We start from the raw sequence: 22,591 nt of genomic DNA, 5'->3' as shown, positions 1-22,591 counted from the left end.
CCCACGAGGTAATACAACATTCATACCAGACTGGTCCCATGGCTAAGATGTTATGGAAAGTCCTGTTGTGACTTGTGGTTAACCAGGGGCACAGCAATGATTGGACCCGGAAGCAGAAGCGGCCAGGAAACAGAGTCTGCAGGACGCGTCACAGGACCTGTATGTATAAATGACAATGTTTATTATTAACTATATTCTTTATTTTACAGCCCCCTCGCCCAATCCCATAACTGTCCAAGTTCGGTGTTCAGATGCAAGTTTACGTTCTCTCAGAAACCGAACTTTACAAAACGTTCAGGCGAGTCTCCAGAACACGAAAATCGGGGGGTTGGCCCATCACTAGTAGTATTGTGACCTCTCCAAGGTGGTCTCACGGGACAATTGGGAACTGAGAGTAGCTGTGTGTGGCAGTAGATATAAATATATAAATATATATATTATATAAATATATATTATATAAATATAAATAAAATATAATATAATAATATAATAATAATATATAATAATATATAATATAAATATAAATAAAAAAAATAATTATTTTTATATAGCGCTAACATATTCCGCAGCGCTTCACATACATCAGGAACGCTGTCCCCATTGGGGCTCACAATCTAAATTCCCTATTTGTATGTCTTTGGAATGTGGGAGGAAACCGGAGGACCCGGAGGAAACCCACGCAAACATAGGGAGAACATACAAACTCCTTGCAGATGATGTTCTTAGTGGGATTCGAACCCAGGACCCCAGCGCTGCAAGGTTGCAGTGCTAACCACTGAGCCACCGTGCCGCCCACATTGACCTGTGCAGCTCTCACAGTGAAACACTAGGTCTGCCAGGATTGTTAACTGGATTGTTATGAGATACAAAAGCATAAACTGCAAGAAAGATGAAGTGTCATTATATGTAGTTGAGAATTGCCCGTCCCTTCTTAATGCAAGAGAGGTATATATAAAACATTGCACCTATATTTTATGCATGTAGTCTCTATCAAGTTGAACTTCAGCAAAGAATGTATTTTTGAACTTTGGTCTCTCTACATTGGTTGCAAATTAACTGGTCCTGGCCTGCCATCTTCAATGGCATAAGACAGTCTGCGGAGGCATATCGCACAGTTAACATGACAAAAGGCACACACACATAGCCAGAACCCCCTTTCTCATGTAGCGCAGCAGGGCAATGGAGACAAGTACCTTGCCCACGGCTACATCCCCCAACCATATTACATAAGCAAGCATTGTTGACCTTAGGGAGATCAACATATCCACTGCGGAGACACCATCACGTGTTTCTCAATGCAGTGATTCTAGAGCAACGTTGAGAAACACGTGATGGTGTCTCCGCAGTGGATATGTTGATCTCCCTAAGGTCAACAATGCTTGCTTAAGTAGTCTTTTACTAGGCATTGCCCCCACTAGCCAGATTCCTACTCCACACTGATGAGGGGCAAATACCCCGAAACGGCTGTCTGTGGATGGATACCATGTTTGGTATAGGTGGTCTCCTTGACTGGAGACTGCCCTTCCCGTGGTTGTTCCTTCCCGGTGAAAGACCTGGCTAGTTTCCTGGCAGCGTTGAGAAACACGTGATGGTGTCTCCGCGGCTTTCTTATTTCCAACCATATTACAGATAGATGAATGGACAAATGTACCAAAACACTCTTGATAAAATCTGCTGCCAACTACCAGGATGAGAAGGTGAAACAGAGACGGACATTTCAGCAAGAAAATGATCCCCAACACAGTCAAAGAAAATCTCAATTGGCTTCAGAATGAAAATAAAGCTGCGAGAATGGCTGAGACAATCACTGAACCTGAATCCAATAGAAAATTTATGGAGGGAACTAAAGCTCAAAGTTCAGAGAAAGAGTCCAGAATAAGTCTTGAACTCCACATATGGTTTGTAAAACATGTGTGTGGAGCAGGTACAACAGTAGCCAAATGGTGAAAGAAAAATTTTAAACTTGGGTGTGTCAATGGTATGGAGAGAACCGAAAAATTACCATGCCAATTGATATTTATGTGTTGTAAAGATTAAAGGCTTTAATCATTACAACAAAGCTCGATGAGATTATCCTGCTTTGGAATCAGCAAGACTACCTATTCCACATGGCAATGACATTTCCATACCAACAGACTCTGAAAAGAGGTATGGATTGGAGTGTATGACAGGTAGCAGCAGTGGAAGTGAATTTGAAGGAAGCTCTACAGTGCCTCAACCAATAAGCCAAAAAACTCAATGCCCTGATTTGAGACTTAAATCTGTAGTCTGTTCAAGCAAGCATCTGAAGTTTAGTATCTAGACTTAATGAACAAAATCTTTAACCCCTTCAGCCCCCAGGCACTTTCCATTTTTGTTTTTTGCTCCCCTTCTTCCGAGAACCGTAACTTTTTTATTTTTCCATCAAACTTGCCATATATGCTTGTTTTTTGCAGGACGAGTTGTACTTTTAAATGAAACCATAAGTTTTACCATATATTGTACTGGAAAACGGCAAAAAAATTCCAAGTGCGGAAAAATTGCAAAAAAGTGTGATCGTACAATAGTTTTTGGGATATTTTATTCACTGTGTTCACTATATGGTAAAACTGATGTATCTATGTGATGCGTCAGGTCAGTGCGAGTTTGTAGACACCAAACATGTATAGGTTACTTGTGTCTAAGGGGTTAAAAAAATTCACAAGCTTGTCCAAAAAAAGTGGCGCACGTTTTGCGCCATTTTCCAAAACCCGTAGCGTTCTCATTTTTCGGGATCTAAGGCTCAGTGACTGCTTATTTTTTGTGTCTCGACCTGACGTTTTTAACGGTACCATTTTTGCGCAGATGCAACGTTTTGATCGCCTGTTATTGCAATTTGCGGCGACCAAAAAACGTAATTTTGGCGTTTGGAATTTTTTTGCTGCTAAGCCATTTACTGATTAGATTAATTGATTTTATATTTTGATAGATGGGGCATTTCTGAACGCGGCGATATCAAATATGTGTATATTTTTTATTTTTTTTAACCCTTCAATTTTCATGCGGTGAAAGGGGGGTGATTTGAACTTTTAGGTTTTTTTTATTTTTTTTTAATTTTTTATTTTTTTTTTTTTTATTTTACTAGTCCCCCTAGGGGGCTATAGCGATCAGCAATCCGATTGCTCTGCACTATCTGCAGATCTCAGCTACAGAGCTGAGAACTGCAGATTTGGTGCTTTACTTTCAATGCCGGCTGTATTCCGGCATTGAGAGGAAGTGAGTCATGTTAGCTACAGGCGTCATCACATGACCCTGTGCTACTATGGCAACCTCCGAAAGTCACGTGATCATGACTTCCGGTGGGGGCGGAGTAAGTGACTGTCATGGCGGCGCGCATATACATATCGCTGCCTGATTTTGGCAGCGATATGTAAGGGGTTAATGGCCGCGGGTGGAAGCGATTCCACCCGCGACTAGCAGGCACACATGTCAGCTGTTGAAAACAGCTGATATGTGCGCGGATCGCCGCTGCCTGCCCACGGCAGGGGGCGGGGATTAACGGCACATGATCCATGACGTACCCAGTACGTCATGGGTCGTTAAGGGGTTAAAGGCGGGAGTTAAAATTACAGCCTATTGGACAAGAGAAGAGAGACGATTCCCATATTTCACCCAAAAGGAAGAACTTGTATACTGCAATGATATCTCAGGAATTGTACTTAAAATGGGACTAAAGGAATATCGACCAGAAGACTGGCGGCTTTTAATAGACTGCTCTATTAGAAGCTTTAAATGTGTTCTCTTGCACAATGGTAACCGTTATATGTTTCTTTCCCATTGCTCACTCAACAAAACTTAAAAGAGAATATGAAAAGGTAATAATTGTATTATAGAAAAATTGTCATAATGAACATCAGTGGTTAATTTGAGTCGATCTGAAGATGAAGTTCTTGCTTGGACAGGAATCTGGATACACAAAATACCAGTGCTTCATGTGCCTCTAGGACAACAGGGCAAAGCAAGATCACTGGACAAAAGGGCCATGGGCCTACGAAAAAGAAATGATTGTTGGCATTGCAAATATAAATCAACAACCTGCTGGGGGACAAGAACAAAATCATTCTCAAACTACTTCATAGTAAGCTAGGATCAATGAAGCAATTTGTTAGGGGTTTGCACAAATCAGATACCGTATTTTTCGCTTTATAAAACGCACCTGATTATAAGACGCACCCCCAAATTTGGTGAAGGAAAAGATATATTTTTTTTTTTAATGTTAAATAGGGTCCATCTTATAATGCCAGTGTCCCTCTAACAAATCATATAGGGTATAAGTCCCTCATAGCCCCCCATCCTAAAATTAGCCCCCTTAATCTGGATATGGCCCCCTTATATTGAATATAGCCTCCTTGTGATTGCACACGTTCCCCTGTGCTGCCTATGGCCCCTATGGATTGCACACGTTCCCTGTGCTGCCTATGGCCCCCTATGGATTGCATGCATTCCCCTGTGCTGCCTATGGCCCCCTATGCATTGCATACGTTCCCCTGTGCTGCCTATGGCCCCCTATGGATTGCATACATTCCCGTTTGCTGCCTACGGCCCCCTATGGATTGCATACATTTCCCTGTGCTGCCTATGGTCCCCTATGGATTGCACACGTTCCCCTGTGTTAGATAGCGCCCCCATGCTGCTGCCCATGGCCCCATAGATCGCACAAGTCCCCTGTGTTAGATATCGCCCCCATAGTGCTGCCCATGGCCCCTAAGGAATTCAGACCTCTTTAAATGTTTCACTCGGTTTCATTGCAGCCATTTGGTAAAATTCAAAAAAGTTCATTTTTTTCTCATTAACGTACATTCTGCACCCCATCTTCACAGAAAAAAAACCCAGAAATGTGGATATTTTTGCACATTTTTTAAACAAGAAAAACTGAAATATCACATGGTCATAAGTATTCAGACCCGTTGCTCAGTATTGAGTAGAAGCACCCTTTTAAGCTAGTACAGCCAAGAGTCTTCTTGGGAATGATGCAACAAGTTTTTCACACCTAGATTTAGGGATCCTCTGTCATTCTTCCTTGCAGATCCTCTCAAGTTCTCTCAGGTTGGATGGTAAATGTTAGTGGACAGCCATTTTCTGGTCTCTTGTGAGATGATCAATTTGGTTGAGGTCAGGGCTCTGGCTGGGCCAGTCAAGAATGGTCACAGAGTTGTTCTGAAGCCACTCCTTTGTTATTTTAGCCATGTGCTTACGGTCTTCATTGTCTTGTTGGAAGGTGAACCTTCGGCCAAATCTGCGGTCAAGAGCACTCTGGAAGAGGTTTTCTTCCAGGATATCTCTGTACTTGGCCGTGTTCATCTTTTCTTCAATTGCAACCAGCCAGTCGTCCTGTCCCTGCAGCTGAAAAACATCCCATAGCATGATGCTGCCCCCACCATGTTTCACTGTTGGGATTGTGTTCGGCAGGTGATCAGCAGTGCCTGGTTATCTCCACACACACTAGTTAAAGTTATCACCAAAATGTTCTATCTTTGTCTCATCACACCAGAGAATCTTATTTCTCATAGTCTGGGAGTCCTTCATGTGTTTTTATGCAAACTCTATGCGAGCTTTCATATGTCTTGCACTGAGGGGAGGCTTCCGTTGGGCCACTGTGCCTTAAAGGCCCGACTGGTGAAGGGCTGCAGTGATAGTTGACTTTGTGAAACTTTCTCCCATCTCCCCCTACTGCATCTCTGGAGCTCAGCCACAGTGATCTTAGGGTTCTTCTTTACCTCTCTCACCAAGGCTCTTCTCCGACAATTGCTTACTTTGGTTGCACGGCAAGGTCTAGGAAGAGTTCTGGTCGTCCCAAACTTCTTTCATTTAAGGATTATGGAGGTCACAGTGCTCCTAGGAACCTTGAGTACTGCAGCAATTATTTTGTAACCTTGCACAGATCTGTGCCTTGCCACAATTATGTCTCTGAGCTCATTGGCCAGTTCTTTTGACCTCATGATTCTCATTTGGTTTGACATGCACTGTGAGCTGTGAGGTCTTATATAGACAGGTGTGTGCCTCTCCAAATCAAGTCCTATCAGTTTAATTAAACACAGCTGAACTCCAGTGAAGGAGTAAAACCATTTCTAGGAGGGTAACAAGGAAATGGACAGCATGTGACTTACATATGAGTGTCTGAGCAAAGGGTCTGAATACTTATGACCATGTGATATTTCAGTTCTTGTTTAAAACATTTGCAAAAATTTCTACATTTCTGTTTTTTTCTGTCAAGATGGGGTGCAGAGTGTACATTAATAAGAAAAAAATGAACTTTTTTGAATTTACCAAATGACTGCAATGAAACAAAGAGTGAAAAATTTAAAGGGGTTTGAATACTTTCTGTACCCACTAAATATCCAGATAACCTTGAAGACTTCAGCTGAGAACAAAGGTGTGAGGTTCCACCAGGATATGAAACTGATATAGGAAAGATATAAAGGCTGATAAGACAGTCACATGATGGCAGACTACTGGTGGAGTCTCTAACGAGATTGTCTTGACACATAAAAGGAAATTGCATAAACATCATTTTTTTGAAGCATTGACATTAAGAACAATAACTAATTTTGCATGAATCAAATCATACATAACTTTCTGGTCACTGCTAGAGATTTTTTTTTTTGTATGATTTTAGAATGTTTACTTACTAGTTGTAAGAAAAATAATATTCTTGTAATTCTGAATGCTTTTTAATCGTGCTGCGTTAATTAATTAACTATTAAATATCTCAGAAACTAGAGCCAATCTGGCAAAACTGAAGTCATATTCTTAATTCTTAACCTTGCCTTCTTAAAGGAGTTGTCCGACATTAGCTTAACAAAAATGTTTGAGTTTATCTGTGCTGTATTGTCATATAAATCACCCCTACATTGTTATTTTTTTGTTTTCTAACTTTTGTTCCTCTTGAATTATCCCTTTATTCTCTGCAGCTCTTGTTTACATTCAGATCCAGCAAACATGACCACTTCCTGTGCAAAACCTCAGTCAGAGCTGTCACCGCCCAGCCTCAGTGTCCAGCCCCACCCCAGTGTCCAGCCTCACCCTCTGCCCGCCCCCTGCACACACATTCCCTGTCAGTATATTCTTCCCCAGCACCTGACCTGTTATCACTACAGCATTGCAAATAACAGCCCCACATCGGGCTCTGCACCACACACGCACACATATGGCTCTGTACCGCACACATATGGCTCTGTACCGCACACGCACACATATGGCTCTGCACACGCACACATATGGCTCTGCACACGCACACGCACACATATGGCTCTGCACCGCACACATATGGCTCTGTACCGCACACGCACACATATGGCTCTGCACCGCACACGCACACATATGACCCCACGCGTATCGCTACAAGGAGTTGTAGCTTCCTCAGGGGAAAGTGAGGCACACTATGGTAGGTATGTCTTAAATAGCCATTATAATCAGAGAAAATTGCTTACCAGCATGGGCACGGAGGAGGAGGGAGAGGTCGCTATGCAACCTGAAGACGCCGGTGGGCGCCGACATTGTGAGTCATTTACACCAGCATTTTTGGTGGGTCCGGCCTCTCTCTCTTTCCTCCCTCCCTTCCCCCTTCCCCTTCCCCTTTTCCCCTTCCCCTCCCCCTTTCCCTTCCCCCCCCCTTCCCCTTTCCACCTCCCTATTCTTTGGTGTGGATACAATCTTGATTATGTATTTACCTTTTTAACATTCCAGGGTTCTGACCATGTGGGCTTGGCTCCGTTTGCCCTGAATAGGGTCTGTTGACTGCAATTCGAGAAGAACTTACGTATACACAAATAATTATTTTTGGACGTCTGATATCCAATGACGTGCAGACTGGAGTCCGTCCTTCTGGGCTTCTCCTTCCTCCTTGGTCCTTGGAGCTGTTGGATTGCCCAAACTGTGATCTGAAGCGGTCTTTTGTCTACCTTTTTGGTGATGAATATACTCAAGTTGCTGACCACTTCTGTGAAGACCCGCCTGAATGGGACTCTGCCACTTATTAAATTTGGACATTATTTCTATCTGGCAATCTTCTTTTGACACATCTATACTATGTGAACATGTTACATCTGTATGGGTGACCAGAATACACCCTTTTGCCTGTTCAGTTTGGTCTCATGACCTGCTTATATACCGAGGCGGTTTTTGGGTATAGCCCCCTTATAGGTTAACAACCCTCTAGTGGGGCCTTCTGTATCAACAATTTGGTTTTCTTGGTTTTCTTATGGTCCTTCACATGCATATTACCTATTTCATGCACTCAGACTATGTGCTTGTGTTATCTAAACACATAGGTCTATTTTGATGCTAATTTGGGATGGGGGTTCGTGTATCTGTACTGTTTCCTGGTATGTCCACTGAACAAAGGCTTTTTTCTGTGACAAACTCATACAACGGCTGTGTGGTTTCCCTGTAGGCCCGTATTTTGGGCAATAGAGTCCTCTATGTTAGTATGCACTAACACAGCGCATGCGCATTAAGTGGTGAGATTAATATCTTTCGGGTGCAGTATCCATATTCAATCTGTATCGGATGTATGCGTGTTGTTCTGTGCGCACAGATTGTGAATGCTTGAGTTCTTGTTATGTAGTTATATTGGCCTTAATGGGCTGTGTTGCCCATTGAGATCATTTCTTTATTTTCAAATGGGACATTACTGATATCTCGGCGCATGCGTGATGAGAAGCACTGTCTATGGCATGGTGTCATGCGGACAAGTTTACGTGATGCAGGCCATAGGTGTTTTTGCGTGACATATCAGCATTGTGTGTGTACAACACAGGTACCTACGTGATTGATTGACACTCAATGTCCATCTAATGGTAACTTGAGTTTTTCCCCTGTGCTGTCAGGTTTTTTCATCTCTGTACTTGAAATGTCCCTTCGGGGATCTCTTACGGATACTGCGCATGCGCAGACTTATGTGGATTTCCTTATAAACAAAGTGATTTGCGTTATCCATCTAGCGCACGCGTACCATCTGTTTCGCATGCATAAGATATAATACATATGTTTTCTGTATACGTATTTCACTATGTTATGGGATTGTTAATTGTGCTTGTGGCGCTGATATTACTGCGCATGCGTTTGGGCTGTGACGTTTGCCTGCAAAAAAAAAAAAAAAAGGGGACCACATGATTTGATCACATGACTCACAATGGCGGCGCCCACCGGCGTCTTCAGGTTGCATAGCGACCTCTCCCTCCTCCTCCGTGCCCATGCTGGTAAGCAATTTTCTCTGATTATAATGGCTATTTAAGACATACCTACCATAGTGTGCCTCACTTTCCCCTGAGGAAGCTACAACTCCTTGTAGCGATACGCGTGGGGTCTCCACCCCACCCTTCTCATGTTATTTGCTTTGCCATTTACCCCGTGCAGGACCCCTTGGGTATGTGATTTGCCTTATACTTGTTCCAGACATTTTTTTCTAGGGCAGGTCATTTTCATGCGGCTCTGAGGTATTTGTATGCGGCAATTGTTTTTTGTTTGCTGGTGTCTCATTTAGCATGCTATGCTTACTGCCTGTTATTGATTGAACAAGGTTTTTGGCTATCACACTTGCTCTGATTTATCATGTGGGGTTTTTCTTTGGCTTGCTGAGAGGGTGGGGTGTATTTTGGTTGCATATACCATTGGCACCAAATGTTTGTACAAGCTTTTTGCTTTTTAATTGTTTTTAATGAACATCTGTGTGTTTGTATGTCTTTTTTGATATAATAAAATGATATTACATGGTCATTTCTGGTGATCCCACTTTTTGCACATTTTCTTTTTCTCTTGTGTACTTCTATCTACTTACCTGCCCCAATGTAGCCCAATAGGGAAATAAAAAAAAAATGTCAAAGAAGCCGGATAACCCCTTTAATCGGCACCATAAACTTAATATAAAACTTTTAGACATCATTGACACCAAAATCACTATATACCAGTTAATTTTTTCACCTGCTGTATGCACCTTTTTTTAAAGTCTATTTTTTAAGCATTTATGGGTATTTTTGTTGTTTTTGTAGGCAGAGTGTAGTATTTCCAGAGTTGTTTGCTTGATTCATCAACTATGACTTTTTTAAAAAGTTACAAAAATGTGTCAAAAATGTACTCTAGTCTTCCCTCAGAGTGATTTCACGTTAACCAGATATTTTGGTGCAAGCCAGAAAAGTTGGCAAGTGTCAGGACAGTGTCAAGCGTTTTTTTTTTCCTCACCTAGCATCTATATTTCATGAGAGTGCTATGCCAGTGTCCTAAGTTTTTTTTCTCGCCTAGCATCTGTATGTGATGCGAATGCTATGCCATTGTGTAATTTATTTTTCTTTGTGAGAAAAAAAAACCAAACACACTCGCAGCACTCGCATGACATATGGATGAAAGGTGGGGGGGAAAAAACGCATGATACCAACTTTTCTGTCTGAGAATCTAGACGATTTAATATATGCTAATGTGAGCACACCCTTATTACAGGAATATTATGTTTAATCTCTTTTTATCACATTTTTAAAGCAATAGAAAAGGTGACCATACATATAACATGTAGCAAAACTGAAACATCAATAACAGTATAGCTCTACGAGTATAAGCGATAGGTCAAATAGAGACCGATTACTATGGCCAAGTTCAAGACCCTCAATATACGTCAAGAAATTGAATTAACTGAAAAGTCAACAATACTTCCTGAGGTAAGGGAAAAATGAGGAAAGAAGAAATACAGAGGAGGAGATGGGCCGAAGGTGGTAGGAGGGAAGGGGGGAAGAAGAGAAAGAGAGGTAGGGAAGAATGATAACTAAGAAGGAAAAAAAAAAGGAGGGGGAGGGGAGAAGCACTCAATTTGGAGCCATTGTGCAGATGAAGGGCCTCACTCACTCTGGACCCCCAGGCCAGCCCCCAGAAAGACACATAGGGATTGGCTGGGGAAGTGAGAGGCTCCAACAGGAACTAGGGAATAGACTCTCCTACATTTAGATCCCTAAGAACAAAACCCAAGGAATCCAAATCTTTAGGAATTTTTTTCTGTTGAGCAGTTCATCTCCACTGTCAGGCCTTCCGTCTTATAAAGGTCGGCCATTACCCCAGACCACTCTTCAAGGGTCGGAGACCTCAATGCCTGGGGATGACGGTATGAGCTGCAATCAGACAAAAACTCAATAATCCTCACAGGAATATTATGATCTTACCTGTGAAATAAATGATGTAAAAATGTGTAGTTAAAGCAATGTACACTTACACCTTCCAGAAGGAAGATTTTTTCATCTGTGCATATTGTACTTCTTTGGAGGCCCTGCAACAAAAGATACAGTAAAAATGTTGACAAAATTAAGCAAAATGGCTATACAAAGAATTATAAAAGTATATTCATAGCCATAAAGACAAATATTGATCAGAAGTATACGCTTTCAGATAAATTGTCACTTAAAATACAAAGTATGAAAGCTAGGCTTTATGTAATTCAGATTACACATACACTAAACATATTCTTAATCATTAGGAATGGTAACATATTTTAGTCATGAACATCCAGATACCTTTGCTCCTGAAAGATACTGATTTTATATTTTAGAGATTCGGTCAGTAGAGTCTTAAGGGCAATGCTTGCAGGCAAGAACTTTACCACTCAGGAAGAGATTAATCTAAGCTCGTCTTACACCATTATTGAAAAGTCACAAAATTTTGTCACAACTCAAAACTGTGCTAATAATTTGAAAAAGTGGGCAGAACTGGGGCAGGATGGGGATTGGACAGAGTTTGACTTATACGTTTCAGAGTTTAAGATCTACAGTAGAATGAATAGGATGGATTCTCCATCTTGGAAAAGAGGAACAGATTTTAAGTAAACATCTTGCAATATGTTTGTAGATAGATACAAGTTCACTGTAAGAATATAGAGAATTGCAGAAATGGGCTATTTCTGAAAGGGTACTCACAGCAGGATAAAGTAGTGGTGAACTGCTCATGCCAAAAAAACTAATGCACTACCAGGATGCAACCAGACCCCCAATAGATGGAGACATCACAGGTGCAAGAGGAGCAAATCACTCACACAACTCCCAAACATGGAGGTGGTGATCGTTAGATAATAAAATTGCACACTAGTGGCTTGTATAGGGCGCCGTTAACACTTACAGGTGCATAGTATCCTAATCAGCAGCCTATTACACTCCCATACTATTCGACCAGACGGGCTGCCCTGTACTTATGTGCACCAAATAGGGACGGGGACTCCATTATGCAAGTATCAAACATAAAGGGGCCTGGCTGGACCTTGTATAAAATGTTATGTGCAGAAAAATATACACAAAATATCTGAGGTATTAGTCGATATTATGGCCAAAATAACGGTAGTCTGAAAAGGACCCCTTGGAATATCTATTTGAGAGTAACTACTTTGAAAAACCACTGGTCAAAAATTAGAAGAACCAAGTGTTCTGACCAGGAGTCATCTCAAACTTAACAGAGGTTGAGTGGAAGTACACCTTAGCGCCCCCTTTTTGGGAGATTGCAGAAGCACGGCTTGAGAGTTACAAACCTGTGATGCATTTGATAAGAATATTTACTGGGCTTGTATTCCTAAGGCCACGTCACACTAAGCAACATCGCTAGCAACATTGCTGCTAAGGAACAACTTTTGTGACGTAGCAGCGATGTTGCTAGCGATGTTGCGGTGTGTGACATCCAGCAACAACCTGGCCCCTGCTGTGAGGTCGCTGGTTGTTGCGGAATGTCCTGGGCCATTTTTTAGTTGTTGCTTTCCTGCTGTGAAGCACACATCGCTGTATGTGACAGCGAGAGAGCAACAACTAAATGTGCAGGCAGCAGGAGCCGGCTTCTGCGGACGCTGGTAACTACGGTAAACATCAGGTAACCAAGAAGCCCTTACCTTGGTTACCCGATATTTACCTTCGTTACCAGCGTCCGCCGCTCTCAGCTGTCAGTGCCGGCTCCCTGCTCTCTGCACATGTAGCCACAGTACACATTGGGTAATTAACCCGATGTGTACTCTGGCTAGGAGTGCAGGGAACAGGCAGCCGGCACTGGCAGTGTGAGAGCGGCGGACGCTGGTAACGAAGGTAAATATCGGGTAACAAGGGTAAGGGCTTCTTGGTTACCCGATGTTTACCGTGGTTACCAGCGTCCGCAGAAGCCGGCCCCTGCTGCCTGCACACGTAGCAGAGTACACATCAGGTAATTAACCCGATGTGTACTGTGGCTAGGTGTGCAGGGAGCCAGCGCTAAGCGGTGTGCGCTGGTAACCAAGGTAAATATCGGGTTGGTTACCCGATATTTACCTTAGTTACCAAGCGCAGCATCGCTTCCACGCGGCGCTGCTGGCTGGGGGCTGGTCACTGGTTGCTGGTGAGATCTGCCTGTGTGACAGCTCACCAGCAACCCGTGTAGCGATGCTCCAGCGATCCCTGCCAGGTCAGGTTGCTGGTGGGATCGCTGGAGCATCGCTTAGTGTGACATCTCACCAGCGACCTCCTAGCAACTTACCAGCGATCCCTATCAGGTTGTATCGTTGTTGGGATCGCTGGTAAGTTGTTTAGTGTGACTGGGCCTTTAGGTATAATCTTATCTAGAAGAGTGAAGACAGAGAGAACTATAATAAATGAACTGAAAAAGGATTTTTTTTTGTGTGTGCCGAAAACAGTTTAAGCTCCCCTAATTAGAGATTAAAAAATATTAAAATATTCAGGTTTGGATTATTAAAACCAAATAATGTCTACTATTAATAAATTTGTACCGAATAATGAACCCAATGCAAGTCACTGAGTCAATGGAAAACGCAAATAGTTTTCCAGAGGACCTTGGAAGTAGGCCTGGGAGGGCTGTAAAAATGCTGCAATGGATGGAAAAGTATTGAAAATAAATGGGAACAGCCTCCCCCCTTTTTTTACGGATATCTATATGTTTACATACTACATACAGTGGAAATTTGGATTACGAGCATAATTCGTTCCGAAGGTGTGTGTAACGCCTGCCTGGATCCATAGACTCAGATGGGCTGTAATGGGGAGGCTAGAGGGAAGCCACTCACCAAGCAGGACCCTCAGAACCCTGAAACCCTTTAACCCCTATACAGGGATTTGGAATTGCACAGGGCCTTGGTGATAACTACCTGTGGAAGGCTGCAGTCCGATGGAGTAGTCAGGCAGGGTCAAACCAGGAATTGCGGAACAGGGACAGAATCGGCAGGCAATGACGTAGTCAGCAAACGTAGCAGAGGTCAAATCCGGATCGGGAAGCGAGGTACAGAAACAGTAGGCAGGAGGGTAGTCAGAAAACACGCAGAAGTCAGCACACAGGAATAACCAAACCGAATAGGACGTAACAGGAGCCAGGAAAATCAGAACTATCTCTGGCAGTGGTCATGTGACAGGAGGGGGAATAAGAAGGCTGTGGTGTCTTCCCGTTGGCTGTAGCTGAACGCTGGCAACTTCAGCTGGAAGACACATGCCACCCATAGTTAGCGAAGCCAGCGGTACTGCAGATCCCAAGATAACCCAGCCCAGTGGATGATAGGAGCCTGCGCCCACCGGTGCCACTGGCATCAACTCCTCTCCCATCACCAGCACCATCCATGGCAGGAACACGGCGTCGCCTAGCGATCGGAGCAGAAGTCGCTGGAGCAGACTCCGGCGGTGACGTAACAGTGTTCTCTTAAACCAAGTCACTCTAAGGCCATGTGCCCACGTTTGCTTTTTGCCTGCGACTGTGTCATTGACAAAATGCATGCATTGTGCTTCCCCAGCAAAGTCTATGAGAAGTAAGAAAATTCCATGCGCACGTTGCTTTTTTTAGGCAGCATTTTGTTTGTCAAATATTTGTCAAAATCATTGCAAAAAAAAAAATAAAAAACAGCATGTCACTTAATCATTACGTTTTGTGAACATTTTCCACCCATTGAAATAAATCAGGTGTATGAAAACGCAACCAAAATGTTTAGCTGTGCGTTTGCACTGCATTTTGGATGCATACTTGTCAACAAAAATGCAGGTCTTTCGGTCTCTCTCGTTCGCTCTCTCCTTCATAGTCACCGATCACCGGCGCGGCGCTACTTGGTTGTCACACTGCTCCAGCGTCTTCTCATCTCATATTCACTGCTTCCCCGCCCACCGGCACCTATGATTGGTTGCAGTCAGATAAACCCACACGCTGAGTGACAGATGTCTCACTGCAACCAATCACAGCTGCCGGTGGGTGGGTCTATAACGTGCAGTACAATAAATATAAAAAAAAAAACAAAACTACGTGTGGTTCCCCCCCAATTGATACCCAGCCAAGCAATAGCCACACAGCTTCTGGCTGGTACTGTCAGACTGGGGAGGCCTATCATTTTTAAGCTGCCCCCAAGCCTAAAAATATCAGCCAGCAGCTTTAGATGTGACAGTCCCGGGACCTTACCCGGCTCTTCCTGAATTGCCCTGGTGCGGTGGCAATCGAGGTAATAAGGAGTTAATGGCAGCCCATAGCTGCCACTAAGTCCTAGGTTAATCATGGCAGGCATCTATGAGTCATCCCCCATGATTAACCTGTAAGTATCATAGTATCATAGTATCATAGTTTTTAAGGTTGAAGGGAGACTCTAAGTCCATCTAGCTCAACCCGTAGCCTAACATGTTGATCCAGAGGAAGGCAAAAAAAAAAAAAAACCCCAATGTGACAAACAAGTTCCAATGGGGAAAAAAATTCCTTCCTGACTCCACATCCGGCAATCAGACTAGTTCCCTGGATCAACACCCTGTCAAAAAATCTAATATACATAACTGGTAATATTAAATTTTTCAAGAAAGGCGTCCAGGCTCTGCTTAAATGTTAGTAGTGAATCACTCATTACAACATCATGCGGCAGAGAGTTCCATAGTCTCACTGCTCGTACAGTAAAGAATCCTCGTCTGTGATTATGATTAAACCTTCTTTCCTCAAGACGTAGCGGATGCCCCCGTGTTCCAGTCGCAGGCCTAGGTGTAAAAAGATCTTTGGAAAGGTCTCTGTACTGTCCCCTCATATATTTATACATTGTGATTAGATCCCCCCTAAGCCTTCGTTTTTCCAGACTAAATAACCCCAAGTTTAATAACCTGTCTTGGTATTGCAGCCCACCCATTCCTCTAATAATCTTGGTCGCTCTTCTCTGCACCCTTTCCAGTTCAGCTATGTCCTTCTTATATATCGGTGACCAGAATTGTACACAGTATTCTAAGTGCGGTCGCACTAGTGACTTGTACAGAGGTAGAACTATATTTTTTTCATGAACACTTATACCTCTTTTAATACATCCCATTATTTTATTAGCCCTGGCAGCAGTTGCCTGACACTGTCCACTAAAGTGAAGTTTACCATCCACCCATACACCGAAGTCTTTTTCTGTGCGTGTTTTACCCAGTGTTCTACAATTAAGTACATAATCATACATTTTATTTCCTCTACCTAAGTGCATGACCTTACATTTATCTACATTAAACTTCAATTGCCACTTCTCAGCCCAATTCTCCAAATTACATAAATCTCCCTGTAATATAAACTTATCCTCCCCTGTATTGATTACCCTGCAGAGTTTAGTATCATCTGCAAATATTGAAATTCTACTCCGCATGCCCCCAACAAGGTCATTAATAAATATGTTGAAAAGAAGCGGGCCCAATACTGACCCCTGTGGTACCCCACTATGAACTGAGACCCAGTCCGAGTACGTACCATTAATAACCACCCTTTGTTTCCTATCACTGAGCCAGTTTTTAACCCAGTTACACATATTTTCCCCTATCCCCATTATTCTCATTCTATGTACCAACCTTTTGTGTGGCACCGTATCAAAAGCTTTTGAAAAGTCCATATACACAACATCCACTGCATTTCCCTGGTCCAGGCTTGAACTTACCTCTTCATAGAAGCTGATCAAATTAGTTTGACAGGATCGATCCCTCATAAACCCATGTTCATACTCTGTCATAAGGTTATTTTTCTTGAGATACTCCAGTATAGCATCTCTCAAGAACCCCTCAAGGATTTTACCAACCGTAGAGGTTAAACTTACCGGCCTATAATTTCCCGGCTCAGTTTTTGTCCCCTTTTTGAATATTGGCACCACATTTGCTATGCGCCAGTCCTGCAGTACCGACCCTGATATTAAGGAATCTGAGAAGATTAAAAATAATGGTCTATCTATCACAGAACTCAATTCCTGTAGTACTCTGGGGTGTATGCCATCCGGGCCCGGAGATTTGTCAACCTTAGTGATTTCGAGGCGGCGGCGTACTTCCTGCTGGGTTAAGCAGGTAATATTCAAGGGTGAATTTATGGCATCACTGGTCATGTCATCTGCCATGGCATTTTCTTGTATAAAAACCGTAGAAAAAAATTCATTCAGCAGGTTGGCTTTACCCTCATCCCCTTCCACCATTTCACCAAGACTATTTTTAAGGGGGCCAATACTATCGCTTTTCAGTTTTTTACTGTTTATGTAGTTAAAGAATATTTTAGGATTATTTTTACTTTCTCTTGCAATGAGTCTCTCTGTCTCAAACTTAGCTAACTTAATTTGCTTTTTACATATTTTATTTAATTTTCTATAATTATATAATGCCTCATCACTACCTACCCTCTTTAATTCTTTTAAGGCTTTCTGTTTTTCTTTTATTGCTTCCCTTACAGCTCTATTTAGCCATAGGGGTTTCTTCCTATTTCTAGCATGTTTGTTCCCATAGGGTATATTTTCTGCACAAGCCCTATTCAGGATTCATAAAAGTCTCCCATTTGCTTTGTGTACTTTTATTACTTAGTACATCATCCCAGTTTATTGCACTAAGATCATCTCTCAACCGTTTAAAATTTGCTTTCCTGAAGTTTAGTGTCCTTGTAGCCCCTCTACTATACCTCTTACTAAAGAATACATGAAAACTTATTATTTTGTGATCACTATTTCCCAAGTAACCCCCAACTTGTATATTTGATATGCGGTCTGGCCTATTGGTTAGTACAAGGTCTAGTAGTGCTCCCCCTCTTGTGGGGTCCTGTACCATTTGTGAAAGGTAATTATCTTTCATTGTTATCAAAAATCTATTTCCTTTGCTGGGACTACAAGTTTCTGTTCCCCAATTTATATCAGGATAGTTAAAGTCCCCCATAATAATTACCTCTCCGAGACTCGCTGCTTTATCAATTTGCTTTATGAGGAGATTCTCAACCTCTTCCATAATATTCGGCATCTTATAACACACCCCTATCAGTATTTTATTATTCATTCTCCCCCCCCCTTATCTCCACCCATAGGGACTCTACATTCTCAGTACCCTCACATATGTTGTCACGCAGGATGGGTTTTAAGGATGATTTTACATATAGACACACACCTCCCCCTCGCTTATTTGTACGGTCATTCCTGAATAGGCTATAACCCTGTAAATTAACAGCCCAGTCATAGCGCTCATCCAGCCATGTCTCTGATATCCCCACTATATCATAATTTTCTTCCAACAATATTAATTCTAATTCCTCCACCTTATTTGTGAGGCTTCGGGCATTAGTGTACATGCACGTTACGTATGACTCTGTACCTGTATTCCTGCTTACTGTATTAACTGTCCTAACCCTTCCCCCCGTACCACCCCCAAATTCATTTAAACACTCCTCCAACCTTCTAGCCATTTTCTGCCCCAGCAGAGCTGCACCCTCCCCATTAAGATGCAGCCCATCCCTAGCATAGAATCTGTAGCCAACTGAAAAGTCGGCCCAATTCTCCAGGAACCCAAAACCCTCTTTCCTACACCAATTCCTGTGCCACTTGTTAACCTCCCTGGTCTCCCTTTGCCTCTCTAGTGTGGCTCGTGGCACAGGTAGTATTTCCGAAAATACCACCTTGGAAGTCCATGCTTTAAGCTTACAACCTAATTCCCTGAAATCATCTTTAAGGACCTTCCACCTACCTCTAACTTTGTCATTTGTGCCAATGTGTACAATGACCGCTGGGTCCTCCCCAGCCCCTCCCAGTAATCTGTCAACCCGATCAGCAATGTGCCGAACTCGAGCACCAGGAAGACAACACACTGTTCGGCAATCCCTGTCTTTGTGACAGATTGCCCTATCTGTCCCCCTAATAATTAAGTCACCCACTACCAGTACCTGTCTTGCCTGCCCTGCACTCCTATTCCCCCCCTTACTGGAGCAGACACTCCTCTGGCATTCAGAGGTCATGCCTTGCTGCAGCAATGCTACCCCTGTAATGACATCCCCCTCATCTGCCAAGTTTGCAAACCTATTGGGGTGTGTCAGTTCAGGACTAGCCTTCCTAGCACTTTTCCCTTTACCCCCCTTTCTAACTGTCACCCAGCTACCTACCTCACCGTCCTGCCGCTCCCTACTACGATCCTCCCCCACATCTGACCCAGCAAGCTGCTGCTCAGTGAGCAGCAAACTCCTTTCCATATTGCTAACGCATCTCAGAGTTGCCAGCTGCTCATTTAGATCCAGTATCTGGGCTTCCAAATGTGCAACTTGCGCACATCTCGAACAACAGTATGCACCCTCGAACGGATTTTCAAGGACTGCATACATGAGACAAGATGTACACTGGATCGCATTAGCAATAGTGGAGCACATTTTCTAATGGGGATAGCACTAAACAAATGTTAAGTAATTAAACAACTAAATACAAACAATTCTACTCACACTTACTTTTGCTCACACTTTGCTCACTCACGCTCACAATGAAGAAGACAGGATAAAACTCGCGCGCCTAGCGGCGCGCGGTTTTCAGAAGTCTTCCTTCCGGCTGTAACGGCCAAAACCCGGTTCTCCTTGAGCTCGCGGTGACTCTTCACTTATCCCAGAAGGCACTGGGAATATGCAAATTATTGCAAAGTGAAAGTAAATAAACACATACACTCGAAAAAATCCTTTATTTGGAATAAAAGACGAAAAAAACCCACCCTCTTTCACCACTTTATTAACCTACCAAAACACCCCTCCAGGTCCGACGTAATCCACATGAGGTCCCACGCCGCTTTCAGCTCCACTACATCGGAAGCTGACAGCAAGTGGCCATAGAGCACGACCGCTCTCTGTGAGCTCCACGCAGCAACTGAAGTGAGTTGCGCTATCAAAGGTGAGGTCACTCAGGTTACCCGCGGCCACAGCTGGAGTCCTCCACCTGTGACAGCAAGTCGCCTGAGTGACTAAAGTCAGCCACACGATCTGGGATGCCCTCACTCAGGTGATTTGCGGTGAAAGGTGAGTCCTTCACCTGTGACCGCAAATCAGGCCACGACACAGAGACAGAGCCGCACAATGACAGTGAACTCAGGTGAAGCCCTGACGTCACAGCTGCGGGCCCCGCACTACTGCCTGTGTCTTGGCACTGACCTCAGAGGTTCACCTGAGTTCATTCTCATGGCATGACTCTGTCTCGGACTGCTGTTCGTGGGCAGTCATGCTATTATTTCTACCTATTTTTTCTATCTACTACCCCTCTATCTATTTATGTATTCTACCTATCAAATCCTATCCAATCATGTTCTATTTCTTCTTTAAAAACGCACTTTCCAAAACGCAGGCAAAACGCATCGAAAACAAATGCATTTTTACTGCATTTTTTTTTTGCCAAACACAGTGTTTACATTTGTCAAAGTCTGCCAGAGGGTGTATTTTTTTTTTCAAACCCAGAATGCAGCGTGCGCATGTACCCTAACAGTATATCAAAGTGAATTTTCCAATAGGAAATAATTGAAATTCAGACAATGCCTTCCACAACCCAAAAATATTTACTGTATTTATACAAACTTATTACAGTAATACAAAATAACGTACTGTATTTATATATTACAGTCCACTACTAAAAAATACTGTACAGTAGTAAAAAAAAAAAAAAAAAAACACAAATGAAATTGCATGTTAGCTTACAATAGAATTATTGGTGTGCAGGATGTACACTATAGAGAGAAAAAACGATGTAGAACATGACAACCTTTATTCTAGTACAATACACACAAAAAAAAAACGAAGAAGAAGAACGCCCCACATCTATTCTCCCTAAAATAAGGTCAGAACTAAGCTAAATGTGGGGTAGGCATACAGCAGAGTGAAAGCATATAGCCATAACGTACATGACTGAGGCAGTGAGAGATCCAGGAAAGGGTTAATGAGTAAGGGGTGGGCTTTTACCTAAGAAATGTGGTGGGGGGTTAGCGAGCAGGAGGATGGGGGCAGGGGTCATATAAGGAATAGGTCCCATGTTAAGGAGTCATTCCTTTGTTCTGGACTCCAAGACTGAACTAGCAGTTTGGATGCCTTGCTGAGGAGCATTCAGGCTGCCGCTTTGACTTGTAGGCTGGAATGGATTCAGGTCCAGCTAGACGAATTGCTGAAGAATGCCCGGGATACAGCATCTGTCCCTTCTGAACTTTCTGAACATCAAACTCTAAGAAGATCAAGGCCTCCTGAGAGACTAACATCTGAAATGGCTAATATGACTCACAATAGGATCATAAGTCCCTCTGTTACAGCTAAGAAAAGAGCAAAACGCAGCACGGCCTCTGATCCATCTTACAGACCAGTAAGAAAGCTACAGTATCAGAAGAATTGGGTACAGAGAAAAGAGACAGACCATCTAACCAGGGAGACACCAAGAAGTCCAAGGAGAAAGTCCAGCTCTACTGATGTGCCAGCCAGATAAGCAGCCAAACAAGCTACAACTGACGTGACGACAGCCCACAATGAATCCTTAGAACTTCCTCAACAATCTTTGCATCATTCCAGAGGACATCACACGGCCTCATCCCAGGAAGTGAACCAACACGGAGGGATGGGCTTAGGACACATTTTTTCTGGATCCGGGTTCCCATTACACGAGTGGCAGAAATCCAAAAAGACAACTGCGCAAAACTTCTTTAACCCCTTCACGACCATGGACGGATATATCCGTCATGGAGCGTGTCCCGTTAAGCTCCGCCCCCTGCCACGGGCAGGCGGCGGCGGTCGGCACACATATCAGCTGTTTTCAACAGATGACATGTGTGCCTGCTAGCCGCGGGTGGAATCGCTTCCACCCGCGGCCATTAACCCCTTAAATCTTGCTGCCAAAGTCTGGCAGCAAGATCTAAATGTGCGCGGCCATGTTTTTTACTTACCGCCGCCCCCACCGGAAGTCACGTGCGTGATCACGTGACTATCGGTGGTTGCCATCGTAGCACAGGGTCATGTGATGACGCCTGCAGCTACGAAGTTTCACTTTCGTTTTTCCTCGGCCGGGAGCAGAGGGAAAAAGAAAGTGACTATTTCTGCTGTTTACAGCTGTATAGCTGTGATCAGCAGATAGTGATCAGCGATCGGATTGCTGATCGCTATAGCCCCCTAGGGGGACTAGTAAAATTTAAAAAAAAAAAGTTCAAATCACCCTCTTTCCCCCATTGAAAATTAAAGGGTTAAAAAATAAATAAATATACACATATTTGGTATCGCCGCGTTCAGAAATGCCCGATCTATCAAAATATAAAATCAATTAATCTGATTGGTAAACGGCGTAGTGGCAAAAAAATTCCAAAAGCTGTAAGTTCTTATCTACCATTCAAGACCATTTCCTCTCTCAGATGGTAGGTGAACCGACCAGGGGAGA

General features: G+C 43.2%; 1 protein-coding gene across 1 annotated transcript in view; it reads right to left on the bottom strand.

The window, feature by feature from the left end:
- Positions 1-22,591, bottom strand: part of LOC142255816 (C-Jun-amino-terminal kinase-interacting protein 4-like) — a 665,059-nt gene that overhangs the window by 247,381 nt on the left and 395,087 nt on the right. Inside the window, exon 13 of the mRNA XM_075327263.1 lies at positions 11,213-11,266. Within this exon, the coding sequence (XP_075183378.1) occupies positions 11,213-11,266 (54 nt within the window). The remainder of the gene's footprint in view (positions 1-11,212; positions 11,267-22,591) is intronic.

The sequence above is a fragment of the Anomaloglossus baeobatrachus genome, chromosome 11, assembly GCF_048569485.1.
Source record: "Anomaloglossus baeobatrachus isolate aAnoBae1 chromosome 11, aAnoBae1.hap1, whole genome shotgun sequence".
In the NCBI taxonomy this organism is placed as follows: domain Eukaryota; kingdom Metazoa; phylum Chordata; class Amphibia; order Anura; family Aromobatidae; genus Anomaloglossus; species Anomaloglossus baeobatrachus.
Note: the sequence above shows the minus strand (reverse complement) of the source record. Positions and strands in the feature narration are given on the sequence as shown.